Here is a 17,445-nt window from a genome sequence, read left to right as displayed (position 1 = left end):
TTTTTATGTCATTTTGTATCCTTATGTGACAACTTTACCATATGTGAAAATAAGAAAAATTTAATTATAGGAAGCATATAAAAACAACTAAAATATCTTAAAATTTTAAGAAAAATAGAGAAAATTCGGATTAGCCAATATCCATTTTAGTTAAATTATTTATGTTAATTTGGTAATATCATCTTATAGATCCTATATGGTAATATCTCTTTATGCAAAAAGAAAAATATTTAATTTATTGAAGTAGAAGTAGGCATTGCATAATTGGCAACAGTATTTTTTTTATTCTTAATGTCCAGGGAAAAGGTACTGACCTTGACCTGACCTTGCCTCTAATATAAAACGGTCAAATTTAATCTAACTGATACCATCACTTAGTGATATTGTCTTCTTGATTCTGTGAAAATTTCATTGATTTTTAAATATAAGAAATAAGTGTTCTTATGAGAAGAATACCTCCTTAACTAGATGGTGTCATAAGAAAATAATACCCACACGTAACTGTTTGCCTCCAAATGTACTCTCCTCCGTTTCTATGTAACTAGAAAAGAATTCTAAATATTGAGCATCAAATGTGCAGGTGACCATGTGACACATGGGCCTCTTTTGTTAGTTTTTAGCTCATCTAAGCCAAAGGCTCAATGAGCTGAGGTCTGTCTGTCGTGTGTCGTCTGTAAACGTTTTGCACTTTCGACTTCTTTCAAAACTACTGGGCAAATTTTGACGAAACTTGCCACAAAGCATCCTTGGGTATAGGGAATTTAGGTTTGTTTAAATGAAGAGTGACGGCCTCTTTCAAGAGATAATTAAGAAGAAGTCAAAATTTGGTGGCCGCTTTTAAATAATCCTCTTATCAAATACCACTTGTCCAAAATAGAAAACAACTTTTATGAAAACTTCCTTATATAGTGTAGATACAAGGATTGTCAAAATTTGCATGAAATACGGGGTCTCAATATGGGACCAATCTTTTACATGGGAATATCAGCATTGAGAAAAAAATCTATACAAATCTTCTTTTTAAGTAACGCAAAGCAATGATTAGTCATATTAATATGGAAACATCCTCAGGTTGTGTAGAATTAAGGTTGCTTAATTCAAGGTCCCCTGGGGGCTTGGGTAAGGTGGGACCCCAATTAGGGATAAAAGTTTTTTCATATTGAAACTGAAGCACCCAATGTGTAGCCATGGATTCAACTTTGGTTATATCATAACCTATTGAGGATATACTGACCCACAATATTGGGTCAATTTCTAATATTTGATTAAAGAGCAGAAAAAATCTTTTTTTAAAATCTTCTCTGGAAAAAAAACAAAAAACAGCAGGGCCAAGGTGACTCAGGTGAGCGATGTGGTTCAGAAGCCTCTTGTTACATAATAATTTCAATACCAGTCTGAGATTAAAGAATTAAAAAAAATAATAAAGCATGAATACTGTTTAAAATGAGATTAAGAAAAGGTTTTTGAGTGTGTGTTTGTATGTGTGTGTGTTAAAACTTTTTTTCTATTTTCAGTATACCCTATCTGTCTCCTGAATGAAATTGGATACTAGTATTCAAAAATTAAAGTTACAACACATTATTTCACATCTTGAGGACACTACCAATCGTATTCCAAATAATGATTTGGCTGTTAAGTAAAATGTCAAAGGATTTCTTTTCTTCTTTGTAGGAAATCGTCTTTTTTATCAACTGCACTCCCTAAAATGAATAAATATTCCGAAACATTATTACTTATCTACGGGACAAACCAACCATATGCCAAAAGATGAATTGACTATAGCTAAAAAGTAAGAGGAGTTTTTTTTAATAAAAATACTGTGACAGACGGACAGCTAGACAGACCGAAATAAAACAGTCCGAACTTTCTTTTAGAAGATACTAGTATGTTGAAAGCATTCATGCATTAATATTAAGGATTTCCAGTAGAATTGCTCCAAGTTTGTTTTTGTTTTTTTACGACAGAATAAATGGAATATCTCTGAGAATCTTCCTCAAAAACAGTAGGCTTACCGTTAAAATGAAATACAATAGATTAGAATTGAAATCTGTAAGACAAGGGACACAATAATGGATTCCACGTGTCTAAAAACTTGTTTGAGGAGGAATGTGACTCGGTGAGCAAAATAGCCTATGGGCCTCCTGTTCAGTATGCTCTACATGTTTACATGACCAGCTTTAAATTTACTTACTCCCATGTTTAATCATGCGTGTCATTGTTTGATCTCTTTCCTACAAGAACATTGATATTGAGAAACTGTGATTGCACTAATCGGTCAAAATCAGTTAGCTTTCCGTTTTATGAAGCCATTGTTTTCACTGCATTGTTTGTGTTGTGTCGTGTGATGTTTACTAATTACGAATCTCAAGACAAATTACAACACTTTGTCAACTGTCTACACAGAGCAAAATCTCAGTTAGGTTCAAGTAATCGTCTAAAAATATACTTCGTATAATTCAGGACTACATTGACACATCTTAATAAATGATGTTTAAAATATAAACATTATACTTAAAAATTAAAAAAAATCAAAGTAATTCTACCAAAAGCTTTTTTTTCTGAGAAAATTTTCAATTAAGTTAACGTTGACAGAACTTGATGCAACATCATAGTAATAAGAGCATCACAGTGCTACAAGGTCGAATGAATTTCAAAATTAACTTATATTTCTTTTTATTTTATCGAATCATTTGCATTTAAGAGTGCCATTGTTTGTAGCTCTATTACCAGATTACTAAGACCCAATACTGATATATGTTTGTTAATGAGATTTCATGAATATGCATATCGAACTCACAACGAGGAAATGATGTGGACGAACATCCTCTAGAACTAAACTTTTTATTTTCAGACTTATACGTTTGCATCCTCATGATAGATGAAGGTTTAAAATTGTCCAATCCATATTCAACGGTGCAGGGATGGGGAATATAAGGAGAAAATCTTTAAAATCTTGTGAAGAATTCAGGGCTACAAATAATTGTTGAATAGTCCGGGGAAAAAATCACTTGAAATCTAAAATATGAGTCGTGACCTTTTTGCACTTAAAAATAAGAAAATTTAATATGGACAAAGCATATGTTTCTAAAATTCATTGAAAGAGTAATGCCTTTTTAAATATTTCTGCATGAATATTATTGACATCTTCTGTTTTGTATATGTAGAACAAAAAAAAAAAAACATCGAGAAACATTTCATTTGCTCAAGTTATGGAGGTTGTAAATAAAGAAGATGGGCGATCAAGGCGAGCGAAATGCCTATAGTGCGACAAACATAGAGGTGAAAAATTAAATTTCATGTATAACAAAATTTTCCTTGATATTTCAGTCCATTTAATCATGGGTAATATCACAAACATGATTTGAATGCCACCATTCATCAGGAGCTATGTAGCGTAGTGGTTAACGTTTAAGTCTCATGAAGAAAAATGTTACTCAGGATTTTTATTGCGAGGGTTCGAACCCCACAAATACCATACTATTCTTTTAATAACAGAATAATTTTTGCCTGGAAAACTTTCCTCAGAAAAATTTTCTCATAATTTCATAAATTTCAATAATGAGAACTTTACTCCAAATACTAGATTAACAAACTGAATATGATTTTTATATATCTGAACCTATGGGCATTCTATACGCCTTGTTCACCCATCTCCTTTAATGAAAAAATTGAAATTATTTTTCAAGAGTTTTTGTGAATGTAAGCCTTGTGTATTTTGACAAGGCATCGATTGGTTTATTTTTACATTCGATAAACTACAAGTTGTCAGATGTCAGATAAAAATAGTTGGGCATAACGATTACTTAGTGTTAGGAGATGTTTTAAAGCAATTTAGAAATTAAAATAAGCAAATGTGTTTGCATTTCTAGTTTCCCTTCCGTACAAAAATAGCCCCCAAGAAAATACTTTTCAGGATAAATAACAGTTTTTTCTTTCAAAATTCAAATATCTTGGTTCAAATAGGTGCCTCTCTCAATAAAGAAGTGATATATGTCATTTTCAAGAGTGTATTCTTACGCAATTAAAATTTCCGTATTAAATTTCTATGGAATGACATATTGAAAACAAATGTAACCCTTCTTTGTGGGAGATAGGAAAATTTGTTTGTGGTATGCATTTTTAAATGCATTTGTCTTTCATTCTTTTAATAAAATCATGTTAGGTCGTAATTCTTATGAATATGAAGGTAAAATGTTAAATACACATTTTGAAATACATGTATATTAATCCTCCTAACTTGGAATCCTAATGCGTAGGGGCGTACCCCCTTAAAGCAGATTTTTTTAAAGTATATAATATGAGAGTCAAATGAGTGATTAACATCATGGAGTATAAATATCAAATTTATCTGAAATGAAATTGTAGTGATAAATGTACTATAACGCCCAAATATTAAAACATAAAATTTCATGAATATACTTATGACTGAATCACAGGAAAAAAAAAAATAAACGATTGTTTTTATGTGAACAAAATTTATTGTTTTCAGTTACTATTACAATGCGCACATTGCTATGTTCATAGTCTTCTGACAAGCCCCCCCCCCCCCCTTACGCTCTCCTAAAATGGTCCGCCATTTTTTCTGCACGCCGTCTTTTATTAGTGTTACCTTCAGAGAGTTCTTGATTACTTTTATTCCGACCCCGCTTCTTCTTCTGTCTTGAATTCGGCATTTAATTCCAACACTATACTTTCGAAGTTCGTTCACACAATGTATATGTAATACTCGTATAACACCGTATTTTAACCGTTTTTTCTTTCTCCTAAAAAGAACACACCTATACTCCACCTGTTGACCTTGACCTAATCACTCTACAACTCTACAGGAAAATTTTGCATGTGGCATTCAAATTGACCAAATAAACATCTTTCTACTATTATTTGCAGACGATCTAGCCATAATAAGCGAAACACCCAATGGGCTACGAAACCATCTTAATAGCCTACATGCCTATTGTGAAAAGTGGGGCCTTTGCGTAAATGTATAGATAAAACGAAAGTAATGATTTTTCAAAAAGGACAGACAAAAAAGGGATACAAATTTACGTATAGCGGTAGTGCCCTGGAAATTGTAGACAGTTTTGCATATCTTGGACTGGTGTTTTCCTCAAACGGACTCTTTAATAAACATGTGAAGATAACGGCAGAAAAAACTCTACAACTATATAATGCATTCATGAGTAATGTTCAAAAAATGTCACTAGATTGTAAAACAGTATGTGAATTGTTCAACGTTGCGTGTGTCTCGAAAATGAACTATGGGGCAGAAGTGTGGGGCTCTATACCGGCAAAAGAAATGGAACGAATACACTTAAAATTTGGTAAAAGACTACTGGGAGTTAAAACCTCAACATGTACCCCGGCTGTTTATGGGGAATTAGGAAGAAAACCGTTGATAGTAACGAGAACATTTCGCATTATTAAATATTGGTTTAAAGTCCTTCGATCAGAAAATTGTCTTATAAGGTCAATTTATAATTATGATTTTAAGAATATGTCTACAAATTGGATCATTTTTGTCAAACAGACACTTTTATCACATGGTTTTGGCGATGTATGGTATTTTCCCGAGTCAGTAAATGAAAAGGTATTTTATGTTTATTTTGAACAAAGGCAGGCTGATTGTTTTTTTTTCAAAAACTAAAAGTAGAGATAGAAAATGCCCATCCTTTAAGATTGTTTAAATATCTAAACCCGACTATGCACCAGGCTGAATATCTCAATTGTATATATTATGAAAAACATAGAAAAGCATTAAGTAGACTCAGATTATCCTCACATTGTTTACGTATTGAGTCTGGTAGATATGAGCAAAAATGTCTTATAAGTGAACGAAAATGTGTATTTTGTACATCTAACGAAATAGAAGACGAATATCATTTTGTTTTAATATGCAAGTTTTATGTTGAGTTAAGAGAAAAATATATTAAAAAATATTTTTACGCAAGACCTAGTATGGTAAAATTAATTGAATTACTTAATTCCGACTCAGAAAATGTACTTAAAAAACTTGGGAAATACGTGTTTGAATGTTTTAAAAAGAGGGAAAACTTTACTCTAAAGCAAGATTAATAATAGGAGATACTGCTGTATAGTTCTTCTTTCATATATGTATATTTCAAGTTATGTTATAAAGCACCTGTGTAACATCTGTTGACCAATGTTTATATTATAAAACTAATGTTATACTTCGGTGGCAATATATGTAATGTATACGCCAATAAAGGTACTACTACTTAAATCAACCATTGAACGGGACAAAATGACTTTTACAATGATGAAAAGCATTGAGACAAAGTGAATAGTACAATGATTCTATTGACAAATGACTTTTACAATGGTTAAAGTCATCTGACAAATGATCATTACAATGCTGAAAATCAAAATAACAACATGATACATGTACAGTGTATAACGTTTTTAAAGGTGAAAATCAATATAGCAAAAGGCATATAGGTTTCTTCAAGGACAGATGATACAAACAAACGTTAACTTTTATCAAAAATCTTGAAAGTGTCAACTTAAGTCATGTGTATATACATGTATAAGTAAAATGAAAAAGTTTAACCGCATAGATTTTAATTTTTTATTACAATGATGTGATTTAAAGTGACAAAAAGTTGTATAGATTAATAAGCATGGTTGCAGAAAGGTAGAATTTTGAACATCATATAAAGTTTACAATTACATTTGTCAGATAACAATCTTTTGTTTAATGTTAAAAAGATTTATCTCTAGGAAGTAAACTTTTACTGGTCAGATATATATTAAATCAGATAAGAAGTGCTTTTTCTTTAATCTCTCCTTCTCTCTCTCTTAGAGTATTCTTTTTTATTTCATTTTTAGCTCACCTGAGCCGAAGGCTCAAGTGAGCTTTTCTGATCACTTTTTGTCCGGCGTCCGTCTGTCTGTCTGTCTGTAAACTTTGAACATTTTCGACTTCTTCTTAAGAACCACTGGACCAATTTCAACCAAACTTGCCACAAAGTATTCTTGGGTGAAGGGGATTCAAGTTTGTTCAAATGAAGGGCCACGCCCTCTTTCAAGGGGAGATAATGAAGAATTAGTGAAAAATTAATAGCATCTTTTAAAAATCTTCTTCTCAAGAACCACAAGGCCAGGAGAGATGAAACTCATGTGGAAGCATCCTCAGGTAGTGTAGATTCAAGTTTGTTCAAATCATGACCCCCGGGGGTAGGGCGGCGCCACAATGGAGGATCAAATTTTTACATAGAAATATATAGAAAAAATCTTTAAAAATCTTCTTCTCAAGAACAGCAAAGCCATGATAAGTCATATTTATATGGAAGCATCCTCAGGTAGTGTAGATTCAAGTTTTTTTCAAATCATGACCCCCGGTAGTGTAGATTCAAGTTTGTTCAAATGATGACCCCTGGGATAGGGAGGATCCACAATCGGGGATCAAATTTTTACAAAGGAATATATGGGGAATTTTTTTTTAAATCTTCTCAAGCACAAGAAAGCCATTTGTTATATTGATATGGAAGCATCATCAGATAGTTTAAAATTCAAGCCCCCCCCCCCCCCCCCGTAATCTTTTCAATACCGAAATGATTTGTGCGTTTGCCTGCCCAATGTGCTCAGGTGAGCGATGTGGCCCATGGGCCTTTTGTTATTAAACATGTAGTTCTTTGCAATTTAATATTGTTAAGACAAATGGGATGTTAGCAGTGTTATCGCGAATACGGGTATCTGGAATAGAGTCAGTTTTACTCAGTTTTGCTAAGGAAACTATAACCTGTGGTCTGTAACGAGAAAAACATAGTAAGTGAAAACAATTTTTTAATTAAGTGGTAAGAATCAATATTTATAACATCTGTAGGTGGAGTTTAAAGGTGAGAAAAGGTTTTAGAGTTTACTAATAGTTGATTTTTTCTCAGGAAATGTACAAACACACAAAGCGGTGGGTGATGTTTTCAAACACTTGTACATTTACTTTTTACCATATAACATTCCAAAAACATGACAGAGGCTCTATGATAAACCTCTTATTTGACAAAATCAATAAAGCAGTACAATTATGGATCATTGACCTATGATGGCATATTTATGTCCACAACATGCAAGTTCTTTTTTTTTCTAAAGAAGATGTCCACATTCAAGATAATAATGTCAACATGCAGCATATATATATCTTATGATGTCAATTTCTGTCCCCTATATGCAAAATAAATTAGGACAACATGCAAATAATTATATCTACGAGGGGGTATCAAAAAGTTCGTGGACTAGCGCCATAAAATTAAAACCGCTTTAGGTACATTAATGAATTTTTAAAATATTTAGTTAGCATCATCTTTTCTATCTAAAGAATAAACCATAAATCATAAATTTTATTTTTTAATAAATTAGTAATGTTTTTGTAAGCAATGGTATGTCCAGGCGGCGCAACCTCGAATATGACGTTTTTTGACCTGAGTATTACTGAGAAAAACTATTTTGTTATGAACATTAATTTTGACATCCAAAAATCCCGTTAATTCATAATCAATGGGACACTATTGTTCCGTAAAATATGCATTTTTTACCTCATTCTGTAAGTTCTATGAAATTTTATCGTAAATTTTGTTTGGAGTGTCCAAACAATTAAGGGCTTGAAAATGACGTCAAAAAGGGAGAGGGGTTTCTTTTTCCAACATTCTACAAAGTTTTGTCCCTAAAAAAAACTGGTATAGGCCTATGAAATCTTTAAACTGGCTACAGAGAAATAAAATGCATCTAGAGTACTTGTCTTTTTAATGCCAAAATGGATTCAGCGAGAAAAGGGATGCACAGTTAATGTCGATTTGTAGTCAATGTGTGAAAAGTCAATCACGTCAAAAAATGAAGTTGATCATGTGTGATAGATTATGAACTTCAAAAAGCAAAATATGCTGGCATAATCAAGCGAGGATCTCTCCTTATGTATAAATCTATTTGCAATATTATATGCGGGACGGGTTTAAGTCCTTGCTCAACTCCAGGGAATCTCATCAAGGTAAGAGTATGAGGTAGAAGAATCGGAAATTGAATAACAACGACGTCCGACGGACGTCATGAAACTAAACGGAGACAGCGCCGGGTGATCATATAATGTCGTTTTCATTTTATAATAATTTGGCAAATAATGAACGTATCAAGCTAAAATTTTCAAAATTTCTTTATTTTTTGTTGTTTTATGTTCCTAATAAATTTTGAAAGCACAGACTACATAGTACTAATTTTATCGACTCAGTCCACGAACTTTTTGATAACCCCTCGTACATGCAAAATATTAATATTACTTGCAAGTTGCAAATCTTTTCAGAGAATCTGATGTTTAATATTTTTCAATTTTCTAACTAACGCCTGGATTTGACATCGTACATGAATAATGCAAGATATTTTTACTGATATGCGACTTAATGTCAACATGTGAGCTACTTGCATGTAACTAATTTAAGTTACATAATTATGCTGACAAAGGGACCTTTGTAGTTCCCTTCTTCGTGTATCTCTCGGAATGAAGCAAAAAATTCATATTAAAAATTTGTGACCTAAGTGACCACCTTTTCTTTAAAGTGAATATATTGATTTTCAAGCTCTAAAAGCTTAAGGTGATAGGATCACAAATTTCCACAAATTCATTTTTTTTTCAATTTTATTAACATTTTCATCAACTTTCAAACATATATTTCGGAAAGCAAATACTAGTAGGACATGAACGGCCGGATCTATTTTTTTCCTTGGGGGGTGGGGTGGGGGTTTGTTCCGATTCAAAAGTTCTTTGACAAGCAACCCCCCCCCAAAAAAAAAAAATCAGCTTACTTCTTCAAACCTTAAAACCTATTTCGTTGGCTGGGGTGGGGGATTTGAGACAAGTCTATTCCCTTCATTCATATACCAGGGGTCCGTATTTTCTTGGGGATTTAAGGTCATTGTTTGTTAGTATATACATTAAAATATATAAAGGATAAGAGAGGCTAAGCACCCATTTTGACCCTGATTTGTGGTGTCTCTAAGAACGATGAAATATTTCATCATTTAAAACTTGTTGTCATCCCTCTTACAAAATGAGTATTGATCCTAAGGCATGGGGTACAAAAGGTTTTTGTGCCAACTTCCGAATTTTCTCATTTTTATGCAAATTTTCATCAATTTTATAGCACATTTATAGAAAACACAGAGCACAAGATTGCCTATCTGCCAAATTTATATATTGTATGCACTAGAAAATTAATGCATCTTGTGTATAAAATCTCATATAAGCAAGCTTGTGCTCTATGTTTCCCGAAGTGAACGAAATTCCATCAGAATTGAGGAAATTCAGTAAAAATTAGTGCTGATTTTAAAACGAGCAATATTAAAAGTTCTTAACTGCAAACTGTCACAATTTTAACTGTCGTTTGATTTTTACATCAAATATGGGGCCAAATTCGGCCATTCCCATACCCTGTCCTTTGATAACTGAAAATTCCATGTGATTCCGGACCCTTCGATCCCCCCCCTTTTTTTTTTTTAGATCCGCGCATGTATATGCAAGCTACTGCCTCTCATCGACAGCCTAGCTTGTGCTTTGTGTTTTCCAAAGTGAAAAGTATTTAAAAATGTGGAATTGTTGGAAATTTTCTATTTAATTATCACAATCTTGGAGCCTCTGGGTATGCTTTGAATCGAAATCAATGCTAGTTTTCAAAATAAGCATCAATTATGGTTTTTAATTACAAACGACTATAATTTTATTCTGAAATAAGGGACCAAATTTGGCCAATATCGTACCTTGTCTGTTCACTTGTGATTGACTGCATCATGCAGATGAAACCAAATGCACGCATATAACGTGCCAAATCATTTGTTTGCTATACAGGTCCCTTAATTTTTTTCAAAGAATATATCATGTATTATGATAGAGATTTTCATCAATACTTTTACTATTTGGTGTATCCCTTTTTTATAGAGCAAAATATATGATAGCAAGATTTTTGTGATCGGCCCCGGGTGATTTATTGAATGCAATCTGTGATTACCATGTGGAGGCATATGACGTGACGAAGTACTTAGTTTGCCATGCATTTCTTTTATTTACTCTTGACGTGATGCACTAAGTGTTTATAGCTCACCTGAGTCACCTCAACTGTAAGCTTTTCTGATCAGATTTTTTTCCAGCAGTCTGTCCGTCTGTAAACTTTGAACATTGCCTACTTCCGCAGAACCACTGGCCCATATTCAACCAAACTTGCCAATAATGAAAATTCTTTTCAAGGGTAGCAGGGCAACACTAAATGATATCGAATTCCCAAGTTGTTTAGATTTAAGGTTTTCTTTTTCTTTTTTTTCAAATTATGGAATCCATGGTTAGTTGAGGGGTTAACTTGGAGATCAGACTTAACCTAATGCTAGAATGTAGAAAAAAATATTTAAAAATTTTCTCCAGAACAGTAAGAGCATGTATAAGTTATATTGTTATAATAAAAGCATTCCCATGATGTTTGTATTCATGTTTGTTTATGTCCTGATCCCTCGGGGCTAAAATGGAGTAACGATAACGGGTCAGATTTTTTCATGTGAATAAAGAGGAGGAAAAGATCTTTTTTAAATCTTCCTCTGACGAACATGATAGGCCAAAATGACTCGGGTTAGCGTTGTGCCCCATGGGTCTCTTGCTTTTTTTCTCCTTCTTAAATTTTTATATATAAATGTTCCTTGGTCATAAAAGGAGTTTGCTATATGTGTGCAAGATTTCTTTTTTTTAAATAGCAAAGTGAAATAGTGCTTATTATTCTTCAAGACAACGAATTAACTTTTTTTTTTTCAAATGAAATGAACAAAAATATTGGATACATGGATTGATACATATTTTTGGACTTATTCTGGTTGTAAAAAATGCAAATAACCTATTCCTAAACTATTAAGAAATTATGGATTTTCTATGATATTCAATATTCTCACCTTATGTCTTTCCCATTCATTGTATTAGTCTTCTATACACATAGATTTAGTATGCTATTGTAGCAGACTGAAAAACCCTTGTCTTGCAAAAATATGCTTTTGAATGGAAATTGTCCCTTTTTTGTGTCGGAAAAATTTAAGTTAAAATTTAAAAAGCGTTCCGAGAAATCAAAATTCTTTCATGAATGTTGGAGAAGGGGGGTGTTTAATAAATTCTTCAGTTTTCAACTTTTTTGTGCATTTATTGCTATTTCTTGCATTGAAATGTTGAGAAGGAGTTGATAGACCCAAACGTTTACTGCTTCTCGATCGTGTCTTTTAATTTAGGGATCTGTCAGATCCATATATATGCACCAGTGTGACAGTAGTGACCCTCCAGCATGAGAAACAACTCGATCACTTCACACACTGCATAACATCGAATAATTTTATGCAATTGTTCTACTTTTTTCACCATAGCAGAACATTGTTCTGAATAACCACAATACATAGTAAGGATTGGAGTATGAAAGTCAAGAGTTTGTGCTTGATGTTTTATTTAAAAATCCCCGGGCGTCTGATATAAATGATAATTACAATGTGTTAATGGTGTAGAAACTCAGCGTGCTTAGAGTTACCCTTCAGAAGTCAGGCTCGTAAATCTGGAAAATAAAATACTATTAATAAATTGTCTAATTAATAAGAGAACTTACAGAAAGTGAAGACTAAGAGTTAGTTCATAAAAGAAAACAATAAAAAAAAAACTTTACATTTTTAACATGTCTCACAAGTAAAATGGCTCAATATCATCATTAGCTCTCTCCCCATGTGTGGGGGTGGTGGGAGGGGCAAAAATAGAGAGATTGTCTTTTTTTAATAAAAAAAATTAAGCATTCCCATTTGCATGGTTTTTATCTCAAGAATTTTTCAAGTCAATGTATATCAAAATATGTTTTTCGACATAAGACCTAATTACCTTAAATTAATAGTTGGGCATGATTCTAGGATCCGTAATGCTGTACCCCTCTGAACCGGAAGTAGATCCTGATGTCAAGCCTCCGACAACTCCTCCTGATGCTGCTGCTGCTGAATCGATACTAGTATCTCCGCCGGCAGAAAATGAAGAACGAACATCTCCAAATGCTCCTGGTCCTATTCCAGCTCCAGCTCCCACTCCAGCCCTCAGTCCTATTCCAGAGTCCCGAAATCTATACGGATTAATGTAATAACCATCGGAACGGCCCCCGAGTGAATATTGTATATCTCTTGCGTAACTTCCGCCAAAACCTGACCCGCCCGACAACAAACGCAGTCTGTCATAATCGCCGTCACCAGGGAAGTCGTACCCTAAATCAAAATAGTTGCCCCCTCCAGTAGAACCTCTAGTGTAATAAATGGATGGTACAGTCACTCCGGGTAACGTATATCTGGTCCTTCTAACGGTTGATACCCGTCCGACTCCAGATCCTACACCATCCAATCCATCAAAGCCTCCTAAATCATAAGGGGATGAATCCAATCCATCATATGAATCCAATCTAGAGTATGTTCCTACAGGGCCGGGAGAATATCTGGTTGTTCTAACTGTTGTTACTCCTCCGCCAACACCGCCTCCAGATCCTACTCCACCCAGTTCACCAAAACCTCCTAAATCATAAGGAGATGAATCCAGTCCATCATATGGATTATCAAATGGTCCATCATAATAGGGCTGGTTTTCCTCTGGATATGTTCCTACTGGACCAGGAAATGAAACTCTGGTTGATCTGACTGTAGTCACGCCCCCTCCAAAAGTGGCTCCAGGTCCCACGCTCAATCCGTCACTGGAAACAGGTCCAGAGAGTCCATCTAAAGGTCCGATATCTGGTCCATCTGTTGTGTCTAATGGGCCATCAAAATAAGGTCCGCTGGAGCCTGGTCCAACGATAGGCCCTATGCCCTCATAGGCCTCGACAGCTCCTGATAATGGCCCTGAACTGAATGGCGCTATGGTCCTCGAGACATCTGTGACGCTGCTTCCGGCCAGATATGGCCCGGGGCCGATAGTGGATCCTCCGCTTACTCCACTTGCCACGAATGTAGGACCAATATCACTCACTGAGGAACTGGTTAGTCTGTCAAAGGCAGAAAGTCTACTAAGAGTCTCTCGATTGTAGCCTATGGTGACAGGTCGGAGAATCCCTACGATACCGAGATCTATAAATCGCGGTCCCCTGTAAAGATTACCGCGGACCACTGCCGCCGCCGCTAAAATCACTAGGAAGAGACCCCGCATTGTGCTGGACCCTGAAAATAATTATAGATACATACATTCAGAGAGAGAGAGAAGTGTAAGTAGTAAACACAGTTATCTTTATTTCTTATCTCTGTTTCAAACAACAACAAACAATCACCACTCTTTAACAGAGATGCTTCTATTTTTATTTCTCGTGAAATATTTAATAAAATAAATAAATAATAAATAAATAAATGTTTTCGGTGTAAATCTTTAATTTTCTTTATCAAGAGTTGTCGTTCTTTAGTAATTCAGCTTACCTTAACGATCGCCCGGGACTTCTGAAGAGCAAATGTTAAATTGCCAAACTTAAAAATGTCCTTTTATTTCCCGAACAGTCTGAACGACTATCCTATTTCATCAATTTTTGTAGGGGGGACAAAACTTCTGTTCTATTGTGCAGATCCATCATCCGTGCTCGGCTGGTGGAACATTGAATCTATCATTAGTTTGCATATATTGTGTCAACTTGCCCCCAAAGACAAATTAGTGACAATTTGTACCTCTGTTTTACTTTAAGTTGTGAATTCATAATGGAAAGCGGAGGCGCAAATGTACCGAACGATGTTCTTTGCATATATTTATAATGCGAGCACACACGCATAGTCTCTCTCTCACCCCCCTCCCTCCCCCCTCTCTCTCTCTCTTAAGAAGGAAGACACGAATTTCAATAGCAATTGACTTATTTTTTTCTATCATTCCTAGCGTACATGAGATATAAACTGACGGCGTGTGTTTTTGTTGACCATTAATTATATATTGAATACACTCATGTATCAATTACATTTTGTATTACATTTGCGAATTTGGTCCGTTATATCACAGAGAAAAGTGGCTGACATATTTATGTGATTATCTTTTTATTTGAAAATTATGTGAATATCATGTAAAAATTATACAAATATTTTTTCATGCGAATATCATGTGAATAAGTTTGTATGATATTCACATAATTTTTTTTTAGAACTTTCATTTGAAGTTTTCTTATTTATGCGATATGCTCTTCATTTAAAATTCATATGAAAGTTATGTCAAAATGGCTTGGCATTTTCACATAAATTTCACATGTCTTGATGTTTTCGTCTTTTTCTCATGCAAAGAATTCATATGAAATTCATGTGAATTTCATATAAAATTTATGTAAGCCACTTTTGCTTTTGTAGTACTATTTTTTTTAACAATTCAAAAAATAAACCAAGATCAAGAAGTGTTAAATAAATAAAGGTCTTTTGACAAAATACATTTTAGACATCAAAGCGTGTATCAAGAAAATGGCGAAATTCTTCCTATAAAAGAGATGGTCCAGTGTAAGTGTAATGGTGTCATGCCGATATCTTTTGTAGTGTGCCCTCACACAATTTTGATAAATTTAGTTCTAACCCCGAATCGCAATTTGAAGGAAAAAAATTATTCTCGGACAATGTATGAATCTCGACACTTTCTTTTGACAAGGCATATACATCTATATGCATGCCATTTCCATCCTCGCAGTGCCAGTGGTCCTGAGCATTGACCTATGGATTGCTTAAATCCGACTTTAAAAAATTGGAGTGTATCTTTTTTATACACCCCAATTTTTTTAAAATCAGATTTAAGCGATCCAAAGGCCTGTGGTCCCATGGGTCCTGAGTCAACACGTTGCTGTTGAACCACTGGCATATTTCATTCGATAAGAAAAACAATCAAGATTTGTAATTTTTCCGAAGGACGTCGCTTCAGTCAGCCCACAAAATATTGAATGAAATTTGCCAGGGGTCTAACGGCAACGTGTTGACTCAGGACCCCTGGCATTGCGAGGATGGCCATATTCGTGGTCTTACCTCTCGCGAATCATGGATGTAGACGAAATTTAGCATTTGTTTTTAAATAAGTCAAATGTCAAGTTCAGTTTCACATTATCACAACCTCTGTGAGCACTTTGCTCTAAGAAAGTTTTAGATGACGTGGTCAATGATCCAGCATGCATGGTATTCAATTCCCACAAGAGCATTGCAGTCCTCAAATGATAGGGTGTTCAATAACAAAAAAAATATTCTGGAAAAAAAAGTAGCTGAAAAACAAATTCTGGTCAGTACAATAACGTGAGAAGGTTCTGGACAATAAAATACGGGAGGTGGTTAGCCGCCATAAGTATGAAAATATCCATCCATACATGTAATTTTTCGACAACAGCCTTCTATGAAAAAGTAACCCACCCCCACCCAAGCGTACCACAGGCCTGCAGTTAATGTCAAAGCCCTAATGCAAACGGTTCAAAAGATACCCATTGGTTTAGATTGGTATTCATTATTTTGAGTAACTATACATGTATGTATTAATAAAGAAAATGGGCATATTTGGCGTGTAATCTGCAGGGGTGTATGAATCATTCATAAAAATGTCAATCAGATTTGATAAATTTGATAGGCTGACCACAGCTTCATGTGGTTATACAGACATAACAAAAACTACGCACACAGGAAAAAGTTACATAAAATTGAAATACCTTGTCAAAAATTGTAATATTTAAGTCTGCTTATCTTCATAGTTCATATAATTCTCAACCTAATTAGAAAACGGCAAAAAAAAAAAAAAAAAAAAAAAAGGTATATGCAAAGGCCTTCAGACCTCTCTGCCCTAACCGACATATATGATATAGTTAAATGAAAATTAATGAAATATCACAGGGTGATAAGAATTGCTTTCGCTGTCGGTGCAATACAATGTAAAATTTAATGTATCTTTGATTTTAATTATTCAGTAGATAAAATAAAACTGACAAACGACTTTATCTTTTTTTAATTACATGGGAATGCTCCATGCGAGGATCGAACCAAAACTTATCTATTCCTTTCCGTGTTAGTAAGACACCCTACCGCTGTGGTATCGCCGCCGAATCACACAAAAATTGGGTTTTATAAAACGACAATAAAGCAGCATATTTACACAATGTGATATTTTTGGAATTCATTTTCTGATATCTGGATCTTCTCTCAATTTTTTTTAACAAAAAAGTTGAGTTAATTAAAATGCACACAAATTAAGTTTTAAAATCCTGGAAAGACGACCTAGAGATAGCAAATTCATAGGAAAAAAACACAATAGCGGGAACTCGATGTATAAATGATGAAATATCTTGTGGCGGATCATTGAAATTTTTCACTTTGCCGCGCATCCAAATCAAATGCAACCTTGTACGTTCTGTTAGATGCACAATATAATGTGAATTGATTTTCAGAATGTTGGACAAAGAAAAAAATTGCAATGCTACAATAAACCCGTGA

General features: G+C 34.1%; 1 protein-coding gene across 1 annotated transcript; it reads right to left on the bottom strand.

Annotated features, from left to right (window-relative positions):
- Positions 1-12,447: 12,447 nt before the first annotated feature.
- LOC133192285 (uncharacterized) lies at positions 12,448-14,569 on the bottom strand. The gene is made up of 3 exons (XM_061328297.1): positions 14,443-14,569; positions 12,884-14,193; positions 12,448-12,569 (listed from the first exon to the last, which is right to left on the bottom strand). Exon 2 carries the CDS (start codon positions 14,180-14,182, stop codon positions 12,890-12,892), a length of 1,293 nt encoding a protein of 430 aa, XP_061184281.1. The 5' UTR covers positions 14,183-14,193; positions 14,443-14,569; the 3' UTR covers positions 12,448-12,569; positions 12,884-12,889.
- Between the last annotated feature and the right edge of the window lie 2,876 nt (positions 14,570-17,445).

Source organism: Saccostrea echinata, unplaced genomic scaffold (genome assembly GCF_033153115.1).
Source record: "Saccostrea echinata isolate AGI-Se365-2 ecotype Australia unplaced genomic scaffold, CSIRO_AGI_Sech_v1 ptg000025l, whole genome shotgun sequence".
Taxonomy (NCBI): Eukaryota; Metazoa; Mollusca; class Bivalvia; order Ostreida; family Ostreidae; genus Saccostrea; species Saccostrea echinata.
This window is presented reverse-complemented; position numbering and strand designations above follow the sequence as displayed.